Genomic DNA, 25,092 nt, shown 5'->3' on the forward strand with positions numbered 1-25,092 from the left:
GGGAGAGGATGTGCTTCATCCTGCTGTGACCGATGTCCCAGGGTGGGGTGGTACCCAAGGAGTGTGTCCCCTCCTGTGGGAAGGTGGGGAGTAGGGGGAGAAACCTGTGAGGGTGGGGCTGTGAGGAAGGGGAGTGTGATCAGGATGTAAAGTAAATAAATAATTTATTATATATATACCTCAGTAGACTTGTCAGATAGTTTTTGTCTGCTGTTATTTTAATAAAAAACATACTAAGTGTGTAACTGAAGAGTGACATGGGAGGGTGGCAGTTCTGTAACATATAAACATGTTTAAAGGTACTTGTGGTCTCAGGACACATCTTTTTTTATGAACCAAAACAGGATATTGTGTGGAAGGCCCAGTCAGACTGCCTGCCACAGATAAGCAGCCAGATAAGCAACACAGGAGCGGGGAGAGAGGGCATCCAATTATAGATGCACAACAAAGACCCAAGGGGGCTAATACTGGGCTAACCCATTTCCTACCCTGTTTGTGGAAATGACCAACCATCTGGTGAGCTACATCAAAGGGAGCAGGCACCGCTCTCAGGAGGAGTCCCCCAACGAAAAGCAAAACGGTAAGAAAATGCAGGCAAGAGTATTGTATGGCAGAGGAGAAGGACCCCAAGATGTGCTTCCCAGTTAGCTGTCCTTAAAAAAAACTAAGAGCCACAGGGACTTGTTCCCAGTAGACTTACGAGGCACATGCTGGTGGGGGAGCCCGAGTTCTTAGAAAACAATCTGCTATTCACTCTGCTTTGGGTAGTTAGACTTGGGAAGACACTCAGCATGACAGAGCATGAAGAACTAAGCCTCTTCGGAGGTTCGGCGGAGCCACAGGAATACCCCTTGTCAGGCACAGAGAGGGCTCCTGGCCAATGAGAAAGCAGCTTGGGCTCTGGAGAATCACAGGTTTCCATTTAATTATGAGCCTCGCCTCTTGTAGCTGTGTCACTTTAAGGAAATTGAGGGACCTCTCTGGGTCTTGATTTATCTACATGAATCTTCAGAGCCTTATTCTGAGGCAAAGACCTCGTACTGTACCAAAGGAGCCCAGGCGATCAAATGGAGCAATGGAATGAAGCCTGCAGCCTGGTGGCTGGCTCTAACCCCAGCTGCCACATAACAAGGATATGAGCAGGAGTTCTATGCCTGGCCTCGCACAGTTCCACCCCAGCTTGAGGGCTGAACCCCACAGATTTCATTTCTCATCAGAGAAGCACTGGCCACAGGATGTCCCAAGTCTGAACCTTCATCTCCATACCCCACTCCTAACAGCATCCCGTGCTCCAGGGTTCTCCTCACCCTATCTCAGTTTTATAGTTCAGATGGAGTTTAGAACCATTCAATACTTGCACAGTATCCACAACTCAAAGGAGAGATTGTGCTTCTTCAGCAGGGGCCAAAAACTGCACATCCACTCTTCTGCACCATTGCTGTGTAGCAAGATTGGAACATGCAGGAAAAGAGGTTGTCCGGCTTCAAGGACAAGAAAGCCTCGGTACAGAGTAGTGAACTGTGATGGCTCAAGTCACATCTCTGGGAAGTGTGGGACTGAGGGGAGCCAGGACTTTTGACTTCTCATGTCTTGTCCTCCTCATACAATACAAGAAGCTGACAAACACATCCCCACACCCCAGACCAGTGTAGAGATCACAGCCACATGCGCTGTAAGCCAGATGAGGGGTGTGGAGACCTCAGTGCAGAGACCCAGCATTCCAGTTTGTGTATGTTGAGACAGGAGCTTGTGAGACCCACACTTACCACGTGGCCTCCTCACTTCCTCTCTGCCCTTGCTTCCTGCTCCCCATAGGCCCCATCATCTCTGTATTCCTCTGAGCTTGCTTTGACACCAGCTCAGTCTTCTCTTCAAGTCTATTGCCCTTTCTCAGCCCTCTGGGATGCTGCCACAGAGTGGCAACCTCTCCCAAACCCTCAGTCTATTTTTAGGGGACCACGAACATGCCCTGATGCCTGCTTCTCAGCCCTTTGGATGGTCCCTACAGTTTTTTATATAGGAAAATTAAAATGAACTCATGTGTGCTGACATGGTGTCCTGTGACCTTGTTATATGCTGGTTTTAATTCCAATAAGGTTTTGGCCTCTTTAGTCCTTATAAGCAAGCATGCTGACTATGAATACATTTTTCTTTCTTCCCAGTCTTTCTGTATTTTCTCTCTCTCTCTCTCCTCTCTCCTCTCTCTCTCTCTCTCTCTCTCTCTCTCTCTCTCTCTCTCTCTCTCTCTCTCTCTCTCTCTCTCTCTCTCTCTCTCTCTCTGCCTTAATGCACTGCTTAGTATTATCAGTTCAGTGTTGAATAAGTGGACTGATAGGTTTATCCACACCTTGCTACTAATCTTGGGAAGAGTCATTAGTCTTCAAACATTAACCATGATGTCAGCTACAGGTTGCTATAGAGTACTGGTTCTCAACCTCCCTAATGCTGCGACCCTTTAATAAATTCCTCATGTTGTGGTGACACTCAAACATAAAATTATTGCACTGCTACTTCATAACTGTAAATTTGCTACTGTTGTGAATTGTAATGTAAATATCTGATATACAGGATATTTGTTTGATATGAGCCCCTCAAAGAGTAGCGGCCCACAGGTTGAGAACCACTGCAGTAGAGCATGGTTTCCAGATTGTGAAAGTTCTTGCGTAGTTCTCATTTGTTGAGAATTAACAATGCAGCCAGAACTAAATGGCCAGTGGAGCTTTCTGCACTTACAGGGAGTCACATGAAGGCTTCCTTACAGATGCAGCAGCCAGCTTCCCCCAGAATACTGCCTTAGATGGATTGTATAAATCACAAGATATTGGACTCAATATTATTTAAAGTATTTTCAAATATTTCTGGTAGTGAGTCACGGTAGAGATTTATTAATTACAAAATATTTAAGAGATTTTTATAAATAGGTGGTCATTGATTTCTCTCTTAAAGCTATAAAAGTTAGAAAAGCATATTTTTTCATTATTGTTGTTTGTTTTTAATTTCTAAAAATTCCATCTGTTTGCTGTTTATGTCGGAGTGTTTGCCATTCTGGGCATGTGGAGGTCAGAGGACCACTGGTGGCTGTCAGTTCTTTCTTTCCACTATAGAGGTCCTAGGGACCCAAGTCAGGTTGTCAGTCTTGGTGACAAGTGCCTAATGTGTCATCTTCAGACCCTAAGAAAAAAAACAAGCTTTTAAAGAGTGTCTTAGTTAGGGTTTCATTGCTGTGAAGAGACACCTTGGCCAAGGCAACCCTTATAAAGGCAAACATTTAATTGGGGCTGGCTTACAGTTTCAGAGGCTCAGCCCATTACCATCATGACAGGAAGCATGGCAGCAAATGGTGCTGGAGGACCAAGAGTTCTGCATCTCGACCCCAAGGCCGCTGAAGAAGACTGATTTCACGCTGGGCAGAGCTTGAGCATTAGGAAGCCCACTCGTACAGTCACACACTTCCTCCAACAAGGCCACACCTACTCCAACAAGACTGTAACTCCTAATAGTGCCACTCCCTGTGAGCCAAGCATTCAAACACATGAGTCTATAGGGGCCAAACCTATTCAAACCACCACAGAGAGTCAACCTTCAGAGTTGTTTTAAATCTTATTTCACACGCATGTATGTTTTGCCACCATGCATGTCTGAGCAGCACATGCATTCTTGGTGCCATGAAGGCCGGAAGAGGGCCTTAGATCCCCTGGAACTGGGGTGTAGATAGTTATGAGCTACCATGTTGGGAATTGAACCCAGGTCCTCTGGAAGAGCACCAAATACTCTTAACCACAGAGCCTTCCCTCCAGCTCTGTTTTGAGATTCAGTGAATATTTTTTTAATAGTCATGTTGTGGCTGTTCCATTTGTTCTTGAAAAGAACAGTACATGGTGTTCTGATAAAGTCAATCATGTAGTTATTTGATAGTTATTAACCTAGTTATAATCTGGATACTTGCTATTTTTCTTAATCTCCTTACTCTATCAATTACTGACAAGACATCACAAACATTTCCATCTACGTGTGTGGGCTCACCAGTGTTTTACGTAATTTGGACGGGTCTGGCTTTAAGCATATTGCATCTGTTACTAAGAACAAACATGCAGGATTACTGCATCTTGATGAAATAGCCCTGGTTATTGCAGGTTGTTCTCTGTCTCTCTGTCTCTGTCTCTGTCTCTATCTTTCTCTTCCTCCCTCCCTCCCTCTGCTCTCCTCTCCCCATATGCCTCTCTGCCCCACCTCTCTCTGCCCTATTTCTAAAACTGCTTCTTGTATTGAAGTCCAATTTTTTTTTGGGTGACATTTAATATTAACCTTGTTCCTATGTTTGGAGTCTGTGTCAAATTTTATGTCACCTTGCATTTTTATTCAGTATAACCATTTCTGTCTAATTAAACTGGCACAGTCAATTTCAGTGAATTCAGTTCTTGATGAGGCTTACCATCTGCCATCTTGCTATTTTACCTGTACTGTCTGTTTTTCTTGAGTTGAATTCTTACTATATAGCTCAGGCTGGCCTTGAACTTATGATCTGCTTGCCTTAGCCTTCCCAGGGCCAGAACTTCAAGCATGAGCCACCACACCAAGTGCTGAGCTTTAGTTTAGTTTAGTTTCGGTACTGCATGCACTTCATCCGCCTTTCCTGCTCTGCTAACTCACTCTGGGTCTCTTGGCTGCTTGGTATTTCCTTTACTCTCTTTATGGCTTGTGGCATTGTGTTTTATTTTTAAAATATTAAGATTGCCATGCATCCTTACGTTAGCATGGCAATCCTAATGCTGATCTTCTAACATATGATTATTTTAGGGATTTACACAGCAAGGCTCCCCTAGTCCCTCCCACCTTCCCTGTCTCTGCTGTGGTTCCCTGCAAGCCCATGACACTCTCCATGGGAGCTTGATGCTACTTTTTAGATTAAATAACATCATTTCAAGAAATTTAGAAGTGAGCGGGGGAGGGGGGAACTCTATCTTTACATTTGTGGGGTTTTTTGGGTGCTTATTTCTAAAAATGTGTATTGTTTCTACCTAAAATTAATATTCTTTTGGCATAAGGAGCTTCCTTTATATATATACCATTTCTTATAGTGTAGATTTGTTGATCAATTAATTTTCTTGGCTTTTATTTGAAATCTTGTGTCACTTAACTTTTTAAAAAAAATTCTTCCCCAGATCTAACCTTTTTGTTTTGTTTTGTTTTGTTTTTTTGAGACAGTTTCTCTATGTCGTCTTGGCAGTCCTGGAACTCACTGTGGAGACCAAGCTGGCCTTGGACTCTCAGAGATCCACCTGCCTCTGCTTCTCCAGTGCTGGGAATAAAGATGTGCACTGCTGTCCTGTATTGCTTCCCTTTTCTGAGGAGTTATTGGTGCTCCAGAGAGTTTCTTTCAGCTTCTCAACCATCTTTCTTTGTCTTTGCAAAACTGGGGCTTGAACCTTTGACCTGTCCTCTGTCAGGCAAACACTCTAGCACTGATCTGTGCCTACAAGTCCTTTCAGCTCTTCAACGATGTCAGAGTTCATCAGACTGTGCCTGCTTTTCACTGTGTCTAAAGGCCACGTCAATGAATTCTATCATATTCTAACATGTAATGTATTTCATCCACCTAATTGTGTGTGTGTGTGTGCGTGTGCACACGCGTGCGTATGTTGGTTATATGTGTAAATGAGTGTGGAGGCTGGAGGACATCCTTGGGGTCAATTCTCTCCATCTAATGTCCTTTGAAGCATTATCCTTAACTTTTGGCCATCTGTCTTTGATATACCTAGGATTGCTGTTTTTCTTCCATTTATTAAATTTATTTATTTGCATTTTTTATTTTTTCCTTCCTCATCTCTTTTTCTCTGTGGCTCCAACTTCGCAGTCACCAGCTTGCCCTTTACTAACCTGCATATCTGTAGGCCTTCACTCAACTACTCCCCTCTGCTTCCCAACCATATTCAGACATGGTGTTATTCCTATGCTAATATGCACTATCTTTTTTTGTGTGTGTGTGGTGTGCAAATCCTTTCCTTTAATTTCTTGAACAGCTTTAAAACAATTCAAGCCTGATCACCTAGTGCAATATTCCTGTCACCTCCTGACGTGTGTCTTCACTGTGGCTGTTTTACTGCTTCTTTTCTCAATGTTTTGATCATGAGATGAAATATTTGGGGAATGGCTGCACTCTGGCTCTTTCTTTAATGAGTATTGATTTTTGCTTTGGCAAGTCTAATGTATTGGGCATTTGGTCTGATCCTTTTCGGAGTTTGTTTTTATAGTGAAAGTGGCTTCCTGCTAATGCCTTCTTTTCGTAAAGTCTCACTTCAAATCCCACATACAGTCTTTAAGGTTTACCCATTATGGTCTGACCCCAGCACTGGGCTCTCCAGTAGCTATTTTATGACAGGCTTTAGTGAGTTTGATATGGCATGTAATTAGCTATGCACATGGCCAAAGATGTCAGAGGACCTCTATTTAGATTTCTGGAGCCCTGTCTCTGACAATGTCTCTCCCTATTCTGTCTTATCAGACCTGCCTGCTCTTTGCACCTCCACAAACGGACTGGCATTCTCTCCACAACAGTTCTAAGAGCATTGCCAGGCACGAAGACAGGAACTTCTGGAGCTATGGGTCCCAACACTGTGAAGCCCATGTCCATTTTCTGAAAACAGTCACATTGCATTTTTTTTTTTTTTTTGCTATTTCATACTTCTTTATAGTGAAATATCCAATCTGTACCATTCGTACCTTGTGGCTGGAAGAGGCTCACAGTAGCCTTAGGCTTGCTTCCTATATACTCCCTTTATACTAAGTCCATTCAAATCAATGCTGCTATGGTGATTTTTATATACAGATTTTCCAGCGTTAAACTAAGAAAAATTTCAAACACTCATGAAAGCATAATGGATCACAGAATGAATGCCACCTATATGCCTACCAGCTGGATTCCACAAATAACATCTGCTAAATCTCCATTATCACCTCTCTATGAATCTCTCTAGATGACTAGCAATACAAGCTCGCTCCTGGACCATTTTTAAAGGTAATCTGAAGACATGTGAATATTATAAATTTCAAATTTAAATCACACCAATTCTTGATTAAAAGTTTTGTAATTTCTCTACCAAATCATATGATCAAAGCCACGACTAAAGCTTACCACAGACTCTACAAGGGCCCAGGAGATCTCAGCTCTGCTGGCCAGTCTCTCCTCCTTGGTCTCTGCCTCCCTAGCTCTCAGGTCCCCGGTCTCTGCCTTCCCAGCTTTGGTTAGTTTCTCCAATGTCTTCTGCTTCTTCCCATTGTCCAGCCCTGACGGGAAAGTGGCGTCCACAACCCCTGCACCATGGCTGCCTATGACGGATATTTCTTCAGTCTTCAGTCCTCCAGGACACTGCCACATGCCTCCAGCATGCACCAGTAGCTGTGTCACAGCATGGCCTGCCTTAGTTTCAGAGCATTTCTAAAGGTTTTTCATCATACATTTATCTTCTCGATTAAGCATGTTTCATAAAGACAAAAAAAAAATCACCTTTCTATATATCCCAGGTTGGCCTTGAACTCATGATTCCCATGTCTACATACCTGTGCTAGAATTGCAGGCAAGTATTACCATGCCCAGGTCTTTACTCTGAACTCATTACAGTAACCACAGTGGCTAGTGTAGCACTTGGCAAACACAGATCCTCTGTGTGGGCACGCAAACATTACTCATCAGATAAAGGGAAAAGCCATTCTTTTTTAAATAGGAGAGAAGGAGAGAGAATTAATATGAATCTAAGAAGACTGTCTACTCTGTCTTGTCTGTCTTGAACCTAACTAGATGGCACAGACTATTTAGGGGTCAGCCACTCAGTGCTGCCTCCAGACAAAGTCACTGTGTTCCAGAAAACTAAAGAAAAGTCATTCAGAGAGTCCCATGGAGACTGCACGTGGCTCCCCACACTTCTGGACGCCTAAAACCGCATTGTGCCAGCACCGCAGGTTCGTGCCTCAGCTCTTTCCCAAAGAGACAGCCATGATTTGCATGGCTCCCCCACTCCCAACCCCCTTCTTCTTCAGAAAAAGAGTTCTCTTAAAGAAAATGCTATTTTTGAGGCGTTCCAAGCAAACAACCTACCCAGACCCGCTCACGGCTCTGCCCTGTGCTGTGGGACCTGCGCACGCTGTGTCACATGGGTAGGGTAAAACTTGTGCTTCAGATGCATATATGTACAGAAATAAAATCAAAACCCCAAGAAGAAACAGGCTGAGCTGTAACAAGGAGAAGTTCCACATACGGTAGACATGCTCTCTTCGTATAGATACCAAGCTACCAAGCTGTCCTACAGAGACAATACCTGAGCCAGGAAAGTAATTTTACTAGCTTATATAAGAACACCGAACAGAAGAAAAGGATCTGGCAGAAGATGGCAGTAACCTCTTAGAGACTGTCATCGATACGTTCCTCACAAGAAGTCAAGTTATTAAACTCATAAACTTCCTTTTCATTGTAGGCAACTGTGACTGCCACCGGCAGGATGAGGAACGCATGAAAATTATGGCTTTAATTTCAACCATTAAGGTATCACCAGCTTTGTGAAGAGCTGAGTCTGTGCATAAAATCACCGTAATGAATTCTACTCCCCTAGGACTGAGATCACACTCAACAGTCGGCTCTGCAGTACTGCTGCCCTCAACAACCCCCTGCCTTCCGAGCCACAAAGCAAAATGAGTGCAGATGGAGAGAGATCGCTGACCGTCTGCTTTGGACACAGCTTGCCACGGGCAAGATGGATGCCCAGGAGGGCACGCGAGGTCAACAGTGCCTCTGCTAGGTGTTATCAAAGGCAGTGTGGTCAGGAGCAGATGATAGCCGCCTCTGACAAGTGAGTGCTCTACTGAGTCTGTTTCCAGAGCCTGGCTGCTGTCCACTGCTGTTGCCAGGGAAACAAGCGTCAGTTTGATGGAACATGCATCAGCGAAAACTTTCTCACTGATCAGATCAGACAGCCATTTCTATGGAAACAGCAGCTGCCGGCCAGCAGCAGAGAGGTCACACTTGCTTGTTGATGTCAGGTGTGGCTACCAGCCTGTGCACTTCTGGGACCTTGGGACACGCAGCTTGGGGGTCAGCTATGCAACGAGAAAGCGTAATGTCCAGAGTAGATATGCATGGTTAGCTTGGTTCTTTACTGGGAAAGAGAAACGGGTGTTTTTCCCTTTAAAGCCAGATTGGGGCTTAACTTCTTACTTTACCAAAGCCAAACCAAGAACATTCCTAAAAGGCCGTGGCTCCCCTCAGCACCCCAACATCAGCATCAGTTCCACTCACAGCATGATCCCCGAGTTAAAGGCGGACACCCAGCTATGAAGACAGGTTTCCCAGACAGCTTCATCCAACCCAAGTGAAAATTATGCAATATTTTGAAGTCTTTTGCTTAAAGTGACCCTCAGAGGTGTCGCTGGGATTCCACGCAGAAGAAAACACCTGAGTGTAGTCTCTCTAAGGAGTTCTCCACCACCCCCTTGTCTCAGACAGTTCTCACTATGTAGCCCAGTTGTCATGTTAACACATTATGTACACCAGGCTGGTCTTGAACCCTTATACAGATCTGCCTACCTCTGCCTCCCGAGTGCTGAGATTCAAGGCATAAGCTACCATTCCTGGGTAAGGCTAGACTTCTATTTGCCAAAGGGGTTTTGTTGTCCAAGCCATGGGCTCTCATTAACTCAGCACATTACATTTCTGTTTTCCAAGATGGGCTGGTGGTTATCTCAGGACCTGGGTGTGATCCCTCTTAACTTTGACAACAGTTTGATTGCTTTTCTATGATAGAGCTATGTCAGAGATATAGACACATGAATGTAAAATTCTGCTGTTCATTCTTTATCAATAGGTGGTTTCAGTAGCAAGATTGAAACTGTCATAAAAAATGTGTAGAAGCACTATTCCCATGGCATTGGTCTTCATTTTAGAAAATACCCAAAAGAGACTCCCCTCCCCCTGGTGTCTTGCCCAGTAAGACAATATCCAAGAAGGCAGCAGAGATTTCCTAACTCACAATGCCATAAACTCTACCAAGGACCAACTCCCCATGCTGTAAGCTCGACTCTATCCTGCAAAATTCCGACATAGTGCGGTTTTCAGTCTCTCCAGGGATGTTACCACCTTCCTGCCCCATTTTCTCTGTAACCATCGATCTTTATTTAGGAAGCTGAGGCTTCACCAAAGCAGCCGTGCATCATTTCTGTCTGGGCCTTGAGTTTTATGTCTTCAGAATGAAGTCTAGGAAGTAAGTTTCAGAAAGACGAATTGGTTTGAAAATCGCCTTCGCTATCTATCTATCTATCTATCTATCTATCTATCTATCTATCTATCTATCTATCTATCTATCTATCTATTTTTACAATGTTTTGCTTTACCCTGTTTGTCCCCAAACTCATCAAGTTAAGATAAAGGGGCCTGGTGATGGTTAATCTCCACTGTCAACTTGACTGGACTTGGATTGCTCTGAAGGCATAACTCTGTGACAGTTTTCCCAGAGAAGTTTAACTATGGAGAAAAGATCCCTCCTGACTGAAGGTCACACCACCCTGTTGTGCAGACTGAAGACTGCACACAGAGGGACAAGGCAAGCTGGGCGCATCTCTCTGCTTCCTGAGGCAGACACAATGAGAGAGCCTCATGTCCAAACCTTCCCCATCACCACGGACTGTGCCCCTCAAACCATGAGGCCAGGCAAACGTTCCTCTCTATGGCGCTTCTACCAGGCATTTGGTCATAGCAAACAGAAGAAACTAATCCAGGCCTCTAAGAGGAGAAAGCTCAGTGAGTTTAAAAGAAGTCTGTGACTTGGTAGATTTGAGGCTTACCAGGGCGCACAGACACATACACACAAAATTAATTTAGAGCCCACTGGTTTTGAAACCACAGACACATTGGCTCAGTTTACATTTAGTTTTATGTCCTGAAAGGGGGCTTATGAAGAACATTTATTGCCTGAAAACATACAAAGCTTGCTTCAGAAGAGCTATTTTAAATATTTCTTGGAAGATGTTAGCAAAAGCCTTGAGTTCCCAGACCATGACGAATGACTTTAACCTATTATTTCAAGCAGGCCCAGGAGGGAGTTTATGTAGTAATGTATTTTAGACACAATTGGCTTCCATTATTTACATGCTTACATAATAAAACATTTGAACATGCTATATAGCTTTGATTTCTCACTAGTATAAACCTGTCTTGGCTTAGAACGGCCACTCTGCCTTATTCCAGATCACTGGTCTGTTCTCCCTAGAGCCTTCCTGACAGTCGCCCCTAAGGGTCTACATTCCGTAGCTCTCTGAAGGCGGCGGGCTCCCTGGACTCCACGAGGTTGGAACCTGCACAGGCTCCACGGGCAGACACACCCGTGAGGAAAGTCATCTCAAAGGGGGAAGGGCTCGGCCCCAGCCACGCGGACGGGAAAGGCAGAGCAGGCTCACGCAGCTATTTAAGCTGCTGGGCTTGAGCACTGCTTCGCAAATGTCACTCTCTGCCACTGATGCGAAGGACTCCTATGTCCCATGGCCATCTCCTGGTGGCACAGACCACAGTATACACACCCGTAACAGATATCCTCTTAACTTGCTTCCCAAAAAAAGTGCAAAATTTTCTCCTCTTGAGATTTCCATGGAGCTCCCTGGACTGCCCCACGTTACCAGGGTGGGCTGGGAGTGGAGCACGGTCTGTGGGTTGAAGGTAAGGAATGTGCTAGATGAGCAAGTGCCTTGCAATATTTCTTCACATGGCCCTACATTTACTGGCTGATTTCAAGCCCCCCCAGGACGCCAGGAGCAAGACAGGATTATATCTGCATTAGGGAAGAAGAGACTAAAGATGGGCATGACTGAGGCCACTGTGACCTTGGGATGCCGGCAGGGCCAGGTCTGGGCTTCCTTGGGACTTCAGGAGTCTAGGGAGTCTCCCTTGACCACTCAAACCTCAGCATCATAGGTGGGTGCTGAAGTTGAGAAGCCGGTTCCCACCCTCGAGGACCACTGTCCCCTGGAGAACCCTATCGTTACATAAGCACCGTGCTCTCTGATGTGCAGATACACAGAGGCAACCCTTGAGAGTGCCAGGTTTAAAGGAGCAGCTTTTAAAATGAGCGGCTCCCATGTGCCAAAAACAACCAAGTGAGAGGATAACACATCCGTCAGCTACCTGGACCTCAGACCTCAAGGAGGCAGTCGTTTGAGTTCTTGCCCATCATAGGATCGCCAAGGATCATCAAGGACAACCAAATGTTAAGCCACAGCCCTAGCTACCTACCGGCTGTCTGTCTGTCTGTCTGTCTGTCGCAGCTCTTCCCACGGAGCGCTGAGAGCAGAGGTGCGGCCATCCACACCCGTGCTCACAGAGCACGCAATTCACAAGCTTCAGCTTCACCTTGAGGGGGAAGCGAAACAAAACAGACAGCATTTTCAGAGACTCAGCCTGCAAATGCCTCAAAAATGTGAGAACCCCAAAATAACCATGTAGATTACAGCAGACTGCCACAGTCATACTTAAAGGAAGGAGCTATAGAAGCATAAGCCGAATCTTAAAAAGGGTTAACATCCAGACACTGTGGTACGTGTTCATTACCCCAGCACTCTGGAGGCCAAGACAGGAGGATATCCTGAGGTCAGGCTGGACTGAACAGTAAGAGGTGCTCTCTCTCTCTCTCTCTCTCTCTCTCTCTCTCTCTGTCTCTCTCTCTCTCTCTGTCTCTCTCTCTCTCTCACACAGACACACACACAGACACACACACGGGGGGGGGGGGGGGCTCAGTCTCAGACACAAGTCTGTCACTGTCTCCGAGTGAGTCCTCAATTGAAGGTATTAATGCCTGAGATCTTGGCTGAGGTTCCTACCCTGGGACACTTGGAGTTCATTGTTATTGAGACCACACCTGTTAGTCTGCGAGTCCCTTAAGGGCTTTGCCACAGAAGTGTCTTATGACATTTTGTGTCCTAGCTTTATATCACCTCTAATATTCCCTAAAAAAAGAACATTATGAAGAACCTTAAGATTACAGTAACAATTTTAAGTTTGCTTTAACTATAACAGCAAAAACTGTGAATGGAGAAACAAGGGCCCAGGCAGTGGGAGCGGGTCAGGGAACCCTGGGATATGAGGCAGGCCCTGCGGGCTCAGGGGTCTCCTTGGAGAGTCCCCAACTCTACCTGCTGTGGACTGGCTGTACATCTCAGGCTATAGCCTAAGTGGGAGGCTAGAGTCTGTGCCTTCGACACCTTGGCACCTCTGGCCTCGGGCCCAGAGCCAGGCCTTTATCAGGAACTGGGAGAACGATGGTCACAGAGCTTTGTGGATCCAGCTCTGACTCTGCCTGGAGCCTGCCACAGCATTTCTTACCAAAGTGGCCTGGGGGTGGGAGGGAGGAGAGGACCGTGCACCCCTGTGGAGTCTGGGCCCAGCATGAGCTGACAGGGAATCTTTAGGTTTGCTTTTTAACAATCAAGTACCATTTGGGTTCTCCTTCATCGTTTTTCTTTTGATATAAAAATAATTGCCTTTCAAAAACGTATTATTTCCCCTCAAGATACAGTTCAGTAAACTGCTAGGTGAGAATCTGTGCTTTTTTAACCCTCTGGCTCTGGGGTCTTCCTCTTAGGCTTCATGTGAGGCCCTGTCATAACAGCAAATTCCTGCCCCTATCTTCTGCTTTTTTAAACACCTCAGGATTTGGCTGGCTTATATCTCTGCTTCAACATGCCAGAGGCAACAGTTCCTGCGCAGGGAGGGGGAACTAGAGATAAGGCATGTCCCTGGCACTGTTAAAATGAGTGGTTTCCATGGCCTCCGTCAGTTTAGTTGGGTTAAGGAGACACGGGGCGCCAAGGAACTCACAACACAGTTGCGGGTGCTGGCCTTGTATGGGTAGTTCCTGTGGCAAAGTTTCTCCAACTATAACTGCTGCTCTATCCATCCTGACCCCAACCTTAGGCCACAGAGGCGCAAAAGGAGGAAGGTCTTGTCGATGGGCATGGCAGCTCATGCTTTTAACCCCAGCATCCAGGAAAATCATTCTGAGTCCAAGGCCTGGCTGGGCTATACAGTAAGTTCTAGGCTAGCCTGAGCTACAGAGTTAAGACCCTGTTTCAAAATGAGAGAGAGAGAGAGAGAGAGAGAGAGAGAGAGAGAGAGAGAGAGAGAGAGAGAGAGAGAGAGAGAGAGAAAGAGAGATCCAAAATGAACAATAAAGTCAAGGATAAAGGTCCTTTAATGTTGGCAGTGTGTAGTAGAGAGCTCAGATGGGCTCTGGGTACCACTTCCTCACCCCCTGCTTAGTCTCAGTGCCTAATTCCTCTCACAGGAGGGAGGGAGGGAGGCACTGCCCTTCTAGATAAGGGACTTTCATGACTGTGTGTCCCATGGTATAGAACTGCCTGTACTCAATTCACGGCAAGGCAGCTTTGGAGGAAGGTGGGCAGGGGGTCAAGGTGGATAGTTGAGCTGTGCTTTCTTTCTGCTCTGTAAAAGACAGCATCTCCAAACACCGAGATACAGCTCACTCTACTAACTCGGCATACATGAAGATGTCGCGTCCCTGAGATCCAGACTCTGAAAGAGCAAGATAAAGCCAGTGAGCTGATAAGGTCACTTGGGATCAAGTCTATCAGTGTGATTTCCTGAGAATGTCCAGACTCAGTGCGGTGACTAGGGCCAAAGGGAGGGCGCATGGGTATCTTCTGGGCTGTTCAGAGCAATGCTGTATATGCTGGTGCTGAGTGTGTGTATGTGCTGCTGTTGTTTTAGTTTTGAGCTAAAAGTTGACTATATTACTATTCTTTAAATTTTCAAATTGTTCAGATTGTAAACATTACATATTGAATTCTTAAGACATTTTAGTAACCTCATTTAAAGTCAAATACAATTTTTAACTAAATATTTCATCCTAATTATAAGACAACATCATAGACAGAATTACATAAGACTCTAATGATGAGAAACAGTTTTTCAGGTCAAAATCAAACCCACATTTACGGAACTGCTTTGGAGAGAGCCCCGCCACTCTGATGGGGCTCCTCCACTTTCTGGAGCACTTTAGAGATTCTGAGATTCCCATCTGCTCACAGGGGCTCTAGAAAACCATCGCCTGCCACTGCAGAGCACAGCCCAAGGCCCGAGGCCCTTCCCAAGCCCATCTCTCCTGAACCTGAGAGATGGAGGGTAAATCCAGAGATAGGTAGTAAACAAGATGAATTTTCAAAATGGTAACCAAATGATGGACTCCTAAGGCCGTAGAGAGCATGTGTGGAAAGGCTGAACACTGAATCCAAAGCGTGGCTCACATAGTGATGAGCCAGGCTAAAAAAGCAGCCCAACCTCAGAAGGCAGGGCTTGGAACTGCTGCCTATTTATGTACCAATCTAGGCTTTACCACAAAATCCAAAACACCACTATTTATAATGCTCTGGGAGTGACTAATGAGGACCAGGTCATGTACTAATGGAATGAAACCCACGGGACACCAAACTCCCTCCCTGGGGGAGACCAAAGCTAGGAAGCCTTTCATTTGCTTGTAATTCTCCTCTAAGGGAAACATTTTCATTAAGTTAACAGTGCCTGGCAAGCATAGGAAACACGGAATCTCACAGACAGATACAGCCAGGAAGAATCACAACTCAATCTAAAAGCAGCACACAGAGGGGGCATCAAAGTCCAAAGGCATGCAGGGAAGCCACCGGGGAGCAGCCAGGAGGCTCGCAGCGCTGCTCCCCACGTGGCATGGTGGCAGGGAGATGTGCAACGGGGGTCCACCAGCTGCTTACCCACTAAGGACACCAAGAACCAGGTTAAGGACGAAAAATGAGCCAAGGATGATCAGACTAACAAAATACACCCATGGCCATTCCCATCCTATCGCATCATTAACCTGTAAAAGGCAAGGAGATCAGTTATCAGTTATCTATTTACTAAAGAACAGAGCCCCGGGTGCAGTTGCAGGACCACGCAGGGCTTTGGGTGGAGGTCAGCACTCCATGGAAAGGGCTTGAAAGAACGTTTACTCTTGCTCAGTTTTCCTCCGGGCAGGGCAACCCCCCATGCTGAAATCTTCAGGAAGAGACTCTCCAAAGTCAGTCCAGACCACTCACTTGGTAGCAGTTTTGTGCCAATTAATGAGCATTGTATTTGGATCCAGACCAAGAAAGCAATTATAAATGTATCTCATTTTAGGACAGACAAAAGGCCAAGCAAGGGGAATTATTTAAATCCCAAACAACAATACTGATTAATTAATTCCTGGTCAATAATCTCTCTGTGGCTTGCTTTCTTGGTAGCTGGTGTGGTTCCAGGAAAGGGCTCTGAAGAAGAGAAAGCAATACAAAGGGACTGGTACCCACCCACTCGTCCCTCTAGCAAAGCCTGTGTGGTCTTGGCAACTGTTCTCAGGACTCTGCCTTCAAGATGAAAGAGATGTAGCTTACCCGCTCAATACACCAAGTACAAGATTTAGTACGAAAAATGACCCAAAGATGACGAGACTGACAAAATACACCCAGGGCAATTCAAATCCCATAGCATCATTCATCTGTAAGAAATAAGATGGGCTCATAGGAGTGGGTTAATAGGAGAATCTAGTGAGGAGAGAGGGTCACGTTAGAGAGAACAAACATTCTATACATTGGATTAAACATTTACTTAGACCGAGACATGAGCAACCAGCAGACATTTATTATGTATTGCCAACACCACACACATACACACACACACACATACATACATACACACACATACACACACATACATACATACACACACACACAGACAGGCACACAAGCATGCCTGCATACACACACATACATACACACATACATACACACACATACATACATACACACACACACAGACAGGCACACAAGCATGCCTGCATACACACACACACAGGCACACAAGCATGCCTGCACACATAGACACACACACATACATACAACACACACACAGGCGCAAAAGCATACCTGCACACACACACACACACATACATACACACACATACACACACATACATACATACACACACACACAGACAGGCACACAAGCATGCCTGCATACACACACACACACACACACACAGGCACACAAGCATGCCTGCACACATACACACACACACATACATACAACACACACACACAGGCACAAAAGCATGCCTGCACACACACACACACACACACACACAGAGGCACACAAGCATGCATGTATACACAAACATGCTAAGACTTTTAGAGGCTTCAGGCCAAAGAGCAAATCCTGGTCCCAGGTAGGAAAAGGAGATCTGGCTCCGTCTCAAGACACTATACTGATAAGCAGTTTCCAGGGCAAGCCTCAGCAGAAGATGAAGCCAGTGCTTTCCTGGATTTGAGCTGCTGTCCTGTCCCAGTCAGTCCTAACCGCTTTTTAAAACTAGGTGGGAAAGTCCTAATTATAGAGTCAAACCTGTAACATTTGTCTCTATAAATTCTTCAAAACAAAACCAAAACACTAGCTTGGCATGGTGGCACACACTGGGAGGCAGATTTGTATCTGTGGTTCAAGGCCAGCCTAGTCTACACTGATTTCAGGCCAGCCAGGTACTCAGTGAGACCCACTCTACGAATAAATAAATAAATCTAAAATAACCACTGTCTACTGGGAGATAATCATCCTATCTATCCACCCAAGGAAGCCTAGCCCACTTTAGGTTTGGATTATCTGCAGCCAGCGAACTAGATAAATATGGAATAAATGAATGAATACTTAGTACTACTAAATAAGCAAGAGAATGTTCCAAGGCCACTAGTGTGTTCAGGGATAACATTGGGAATTGTTTGTTTGTTTTTTTCTTTTCAGCTGTACCTGTTAAAAGAACCCAGCTTTAATGTACATCTGCCCCACCCCAACTCAGACCAGACAGCTGTACAAAAGCGAAGGCCCTGGGCCGGAGGGGCACCCGACTCAACTGCTCCTTCAGACGTGCCTTCCTTGTCAGACTGCCCCAGGGAATGTCTGGGGTAAGCAGCGTGTACACAGTGCCTTATGAATCCCAGCTGGAGGGACTTTTCAGTAGCCCAGGCCAGTGTTCAGTGGGATGACGTGAATATTAAACACTTCCTTGGTGAGGAAGGAGATGATAAGGACCAACCAGGTAACAGAATGGAGGACTCCAGGCGCTACTGACAGGAGCAGCCTGGATTTTCAGTTAGTCAATAGTCTGGGCAAGCCCATTGCTCCTGTCTGGCAGGTGCAAACCCTCAGGGATTTTAAGCCCTGTGCCTTTTTGCACATTATCTGCATCCAGTTTTTAGCTTTACAGAAAGAGGCTCATGCGTTTCACAATATTTGCCTCATGCTGAAGCCAAACAGGAAAAAGGAACATTAAAAAAAAAAATTACCTAACATCTGTTGCTGAACTCGAGGGAGAGGGCATTAACTCCCTTATGAAACACCTGTTTGGCCACATGAAAACTGACGTGCTTAATAGAACCCTCTCCATCTTCACATCAGCAATTGGAGGAATGAATGAGCCCGGGGCCAGGGCTCCAATGGTTGATCTAATTAAGTTGGATAAACTAATTTCAGCAGGAAGGCAGAGGGCGATTCTTCCAAAGCAGCGATGCTGCCAAACTCATCTCAAAAGCCACACGTAGGGAAGAAACACGCTGTTCGGTGTGGTTGGCCAGGGCTTCGGCCTTAAATCAACACCTGTGACAGAGATGTCCAGCCTCCCCTGGAGTGGGCTGTGTACGTGGCAGAGGAGAGTGTCCTAGTGCAGGGCTCCCGTTAGATGCCTTACTCTTGAGACTGGCAAAGTCTGCTGACCAGGTCATCTGCCTCACCGGCCCTTCTCAGGCCTTGGGGGCTCTCAGAGCAGGGCGCTGCTAACAGCCGTCTGCTCTACTGCAGAGGGAACACATCCTATTTGAATTTCTTAGGATGGGGTGCTCTGTGCACTTGAAAGTTCTCAAATCACTGTCACCCAGAAGGACAGCTGAAGAGGGCTGACGTGGGAGCTAAGCACAATGGGTTGGAGCATCTCTTTGCCTGAAGAGATGAAACTTAGGTTCTCGGAGCCAGTTTTTCTCCCCACACAGCCGCAGCAAGGTTTTCATACACGTAGGGAATAATCACAGATGCTGGGCTGGTCCCGCACACACCCACGTCGAATGTACACTATCTACCCAGGGGTTGGTCTGCATGCTCTTCCCCAATGGAGGTGCCAGCATGAGGGAGAGCACTTCGATTTAGATTAATTTTTAAAGTATTTATGTCAGTCTCAGCATAGAGGGCCACTTGGCACCCAAGACAATTTAGGTCACTTCCATTTTTTTCTTATTTTAAAGGCTTAAGTGACCCTGTATGTCTCAAGTCAAAGGAATGCATAAGGTCTTTGGGGTTTTGTGACTCTTGGAAACTGCTGGAGCCTCTCAGAGCATGGGAGGTGGGAAAGGCAAGCCTTGGCTGCATGGGGGTGGGGGTGGGGCACAAAAGAATGTCTCAGGTGCTTTGACTGAGAGGCGCTGTCAGGTGATGACAAGTACTTCAGCCTAAGGTTGGCCAGCCAGCCAACAGGCCCACAGCCCTGTGCACCTCTGAAGAAAAAGTTTGGCCCTAACCTAGGAGGTCACTCAGATAGATAGCACTCTCCTAAAACCAACCCTTGACCATTCACTTCCTACATTCAAAACATTTCCTCTGAAGAAAACAAACAAACGAAACCCTCTAAGTTGAAGGAAAAAAAGATCAGATCATCTAACTACATATAGCAGACAAGCACATGAAACCAGAGGGCCCCAAGAGCCTGCCTTGTCCGGCCCTTTCTCTGCACTGTGCTACCGTCCCCGTGGGCAGACATCCACGTGCACTTTAAAAGTGTTTGGGGAGCTCACTTGATGAAAAGTCTACAATGCATTTCCCCACCAAGCTCACAATCCCAACTTGCCACGTCTCCAAATAGCTGGGCTCCAGGTGTGCCTTTGTGCATGTCTCTTTCCAAGACCCTGCCAGACATTTGCCAGAGACTCTGGAGAATTACAGCCTAGGTGTGCTGGGGAATGCTAGCTAAATTTAATTTATCTGGAGGCAAAGACTTTGTCCACCATATACAAAAACCTAAACATTGAAAAATTTGTTCACAACTGCTGTTTAAAACTGAATCTCCTTTCTGTTCCAGGAGAGTGGATCAAAACACTCCGACACAGCCCACCTACACCGAAGAGGCAAAGGGCTGGGTCAGGTGGAAGAGGACAACAGTGATGAGTATCTGCTGAGCACCTGCTCCTGGCCGGGTTCTGTGCTGGGGAGGGACGGCCTGTCCTAGAACACAGTGGCTTCCAGCTGACCGTGGCCCATAAAATCCTGGGAGAGCTTAGCTTCTTGGCTCCACGGCCTAGCTCTATGATGAGCTAATAAATGTAGTCAATGGCGATTAAAAACAATCCCGATGTGCTTCAGACAGTACCGTCTCAGAGAACACTCTGGAAGGCATTACTCAGCTGCCCCCTAGTGTTGTACAAGGATCCACGAGCCACTGGCAAGTCAGAGAATAATGAGAGTGCGCTGCACTCCAGTCTAGGCCAGCAGCCCCTCAACTACCTGAAGGCCAATCTGATTTTCTTTCACATGATTCTCGAAAGCTAAGAATGGGCTTCATGTGTTTAAGTGGCTGTGGGGATGGAGGAAGATATAAAGGAAAGTACTTTAGGATGCATGAAAGTCACAGGGAATTCAGAGCTCAGGGTCCAGAAAGGAGATCCAGCCAAGACCAAGCCATAAGCGTCCAGTTACGCTTATTACATGGCGGGCTCCAAGCTCGACAGCAGAGTTGATGGCTGGACTGGGGATCACAGCCCTGCAAGGTCAAACATACTTACTGTTAAGCCTTTATTAAAAAGTCCACAGATGCCTGCCTCTAATCAGGGACAGAGACACTTGCCGGAGGAGCCTGAGGGGCCCAGGGCCTCTTTATACATCCTGTCTCCATCTCAAATCTCAGCTCTATGAAGGGATAGAGACTAATGTTGAGGAATATTATGATGTATTCTTCCATCATAATAAAGGCGCTATGTAATTCGCAGAGGAGGTAATTCAAACGCCGGATTATTAACTATGTTATGGTCCCAGCAACAGTGGAGAATTTCATCATCACGGGGGATACTGAAAAGTTGCCGGAGAAGCACATGGAAACTTGCTTTTCCGGGTGCGTGAAGTTTTCTCTCCTTTGGTCACACACTCCTGAAATTTTCTCTGTGTGACAACAGGACAATTGCTACGAGAGAATCAATGTGCAAAACTGTAAGATAGGTTAGGAATATGTCTATCAGCCGAGGCACATTGGGCCAGTGTTTGGCAGTTCACCGTGACAACAGAGAAAGTCACAGACTTTTACTTGTTTTAAAACAAGAAGAAAATATCCTACTGTTTGGGAGAGGGAAAGGCAGAGCTGGGGTTTTCGTGGATTGCACGCTGTACTAATCAGCCATTCTGTGGGAAGGCTGAAGGGAGGCACTGCTGCTCAGGAGTCGCAGCTTAGGAGACACAAGTGAGATCAACACTTTACCCAGCCCGGGAGCTCCAGGCCTGATGATCCTTCCTCTCCAGGAGAAGGTATTGCTGTGGCTATAACAACATTTGTGTCCACAGATGCACATGCACGCACACACACACACACACACACACACACATACACACACACACATTCCTATAGCAATCAGAAACAGGGATGCTTTAAGGACAAACAAGCTACAACATGTTGGAGATGTTCACTCTTCACTTAACAGGATAGGCAGCCGACCCTCAGTATCTACAGGGATCAGCCACAGACAACGCTGCTCAGGCCCCTTGGATGAAATAATGCAATCTTTGTATATGACCTGTATCCACATACCCCCATATACTTTAAGTCATCTCTGGACTATTTTTCATTCTTAACAGCATTAAACCATCATTCCACTGTATTGTTTAGGGAATTATTACAAAACAAGTCCGAACATATTCAATGCGGATGATTTTTTGTGTGTGTGTGAATTATTTTCAATCTGCATTTGATTCAATCAGATGTAGATTAAACCCATGGATGCAGGATCTGTAGATACGGAGGGCCGGCTGGACAGGAACACCTACAATCTCACAAGCACAGTGTTCACCAGTGAAGGGAAGCGAGACCCAGGGCTTGGTGCCATCTCTGAAGATAGAGTGACAAAAATAAATAAATAAATACATAAATACATAAATAAATAAAACACCCTATCGCCTTTAGGATTTAGAAACTAAAAAGCCACTTCTCCATGCTAAGCCTTTTATCTAGAAGCTGCCTATTCAAGAACTACTATTGATTTTCTTTGAACCAGTGGTTCTCAACCTGGCTAATGTCTCGACCCTTGAATATAGGCCCTCACGTTGTGCTGGCCGCCAATCATAAAGTGATTTTTATTGCTACTTCATAACTGTAATTTTGCTAATGATACGAATCATAATGAGGATATCTGATTTCCCAAAAGGATCACAGCCCACAGTTGAGAACCACTGTGCTAAATAATTCTCTGTAGGAATACTGGTTTGATCCATTGGAAGTTGGACTCAGAATCTATATGCTAGCTGTATTTCCCAGGAACTCCTGTACTATGGGATAAAAATGATGGCTAAACTTCTGCGAGCTTTAAAAATTCTACCTATAAACAAAGTCATGGGGAGGGGGATGGCTGCAGTACTTTGTTTACAGCAAACCCTCTGGCTCTGCCAGGAAAGAGTCACTGAGACATTAGCCACCTGCTGGAGGGTCAACCAGCCCTGGCATTTTGGCTTTCCTGCTATCTCTGCTGAGCCCTTTGGCTGGTTAAAACAAGGGAGAAGTGGAGGGCAGGGCATACCCTGGCCTGGCTGACAGTGAGGGAGGTGGAATAGGAGAAAAGTTAATGGTGAGCTATGGCCGGCCATGTAGAGCTGTAGGATGCACGGAAGCGACCCTCACCGTGTCCCCACCTCCCCTTTAGGATCTAGTAAAATATAGTCTTATGTATAGGCTGTGGGAGTCCAGGGGCCTCATCCTTGAGAAATGTTTCTCTTGAGTTTAATCAGCACAGCCTCGCCTCCCCCAGTTCCCAGCAGGGATTTGTGGGCAGGAGCAACTGCAGTTAGAAAAGTCCCCAAGAAGCACTGGGGAGTCTGAGGTCTAAGAGCCCAGGAGCTAATGTCAGGCAGCAGCCTTTCCTCACCGGGGTTTCCCCCTAAAGCTGGAAGAGAGGCTCACCAACAGAGGCTCTAGGTCTGCTTCCCTTCCGGAAGAACCAACCTTCAGGGCCTGTTCTCAGACAGATGCCCTTGCCAAGGACATCTTTAGCAAGGGAGCAGCATGCTGTGAGCTGTCCTTGAGCTGCTTACCCAGTAGAGCACATCTGTCCAGCCCTCCATGGTAATGCACTGGAACACAGTGAGCATGGCAAAGGCAAAGTTATCAAAGTTAGTGATGCCTCCATTGGGGCCAACCCAGCCACTGCGACATTCCGTGCCATTGGCGGTACACTGGCGTCCATTCCCTGAGAACGCACATGGAGCTGGGTCCTCTTCAGCTACTATGTCTACAGAAAGAGGAAGCAGAGGCAGGACTCAGAAGAGGAACAACCAGGACCCTTGCTCAAACCCACACCACCCAGCACCAGCACACTGGCCACCGCAGAGTCTCAACTGTGCACTGTCCCCTCCCCACACCCCAAGGGCTATTCCCCTCATCAACGGGATTCCGTTTCTTCTGGTCAACACTCATCATCACTCTCCATTCATGTTCTCAGTGCCTCTCCTAGGTTGACAGAGAATGGAGTTACCTGCTTTGCCTTGTGCAGGGTCCCCATCTTATCTGCTAGGATACTTTCCATAGGAGATTGGAATGGAAAAGCAGAATAGGCCATCCTCAACACAGTTCACACAGGAAGAGGAAATAGATGGGGGCAGGGAAGGCTCAGAGGACCAGCGCCTCCTCCAGAACAAAGCACAAAACTGTCACTACTCACCTGAGTCAGCAAAAAAACATGTTTTGTGCATTTTTCCAATAAAAAGTTCCAATCCTATAATAGCATAGATGATAATTACAAATAATACCAAAAGGGCTATGTGAAGGAGGGGGACCATGGCTTTTATAATGGAGTTCAGAACAACTTGTAAACCTGGGAGAGAAAAAAAAAAACATTTGTGAGTTAAGATGACACTTCAAAGGAGCCATAAATATAATTCCTAATGATGCTTGCTCTATTTATGACATACAGTAATAAAATTTAGAGATATTTCAAAGCTGTTAATTAATACTAACCCTCAATAGGAGATGAGCTAAAAACAGACTCCTAAATATCATTTAGTCCAATTCCTTCACTAGACAGATGGAAAAACCAAGACCCAAAGAGGTGTAGCTAGTATTAAAATCATGCATTTACATTTGTACTAATTTTTGTATCCATTTAAGCAAAGCATGAGGTTTAGTGCCTTGAAGAAAGACGAATTATACAAATGGACACTCCCAAGGAGGTCACAGTCTAGAGGGAAACAGAAGAACTGAACATGTTATTCTCAGGGAGTGTGCTAACACTGTATGAGCAACGGCAAACAGAAAATTGAAGAGGGTTGAAAACACTGTCTCGGTACAAGGTAAGGACGGAGGACCTAAGGTAGCTTTCCATTCACCTGAGCCTCAAGACAAGATTCCCACATGAAGGCCTGGGCAGAACCCGTCACAGAAGTAGAGCACACAGAAGTGTGCACAGTGTGAACTGGAGCAGGGGTGAGTGTCAGTCATCACAGCTAGTCATACAGGCGAAGAGAAGGCCCCAGCCATGCTGTTCTGGATTTGAATTTGGGTCTGGAATCAGACCTGAGTCTGTTAGCAAAAGTTGCCTCAGAGAGAGCAAGTGGACAACAATCACCGTGAAACACAGACAAAGGACTGCAAAGAGAGGTGCGGCTCCAGAGGGGTCAGAATGCAGGGATGCCTGGGACCTGACTTCAACTGCAGGAAGGGGGGAAGGGAAAGTGCCTTAGGAGAGGGGGAGTGATCTTACCCAAGGTCAGGGACAAATTACAGCTGTCCCTCCTCAGACCCCAAAAGAAAAATCTGCCACACTGTCCCGTGT

The 25,092-nt window shown here is 45.9% G+C and overlaps 1 protein-coding gene across 1 annotated transcript in view; it reads right to left on the reverse strand.

Annotated features, from left to right (window-relative positions):
- Cacna1d (calcium voltage-gated channel subunit alpha1 D) overlaps positions 1 to 25,092 on the reverse strand; it is a 162,155-nt gene that overhangs the window by 109,264 nt on the left and 27,799 nt on the right. Inside the window, exons 6-8 of the mRNA XM_052190314.1 lie at positions 23,983 to 24,135; positions 23,357 to 23,553; positions 15,775 to 15,878 (exon numbers count right to left, since the gene is read on the reverse strand). Of these exons, the coding sequence (XP_052046274.1) occupies positions 15,775 to 15,878; positions 23,357 to 23,553; positions 23,983 to 24,135 (454 nt within the window). The remainder of the gene's footprint in view (positions 1 to 15,774; positions 15,879 to 23,356; positions 23,554 to 23,982; positions 24,136 to 25,092) is intronic.

The sequence above is a fragment of the Apodemus sylvaticus genome, chromosome 8, assembly GCF_947179515.1.
Source record: "Apodemus sylvaticus chromosome 8, mApoSyl1.1, whole genome shotgun sequence".
Lineage (NCBI taxonomy): Eukaryota > Metazoa > Chordata > Mammalia > Rodentia > Muridae > Apodemus > Apodemus sylvaticus.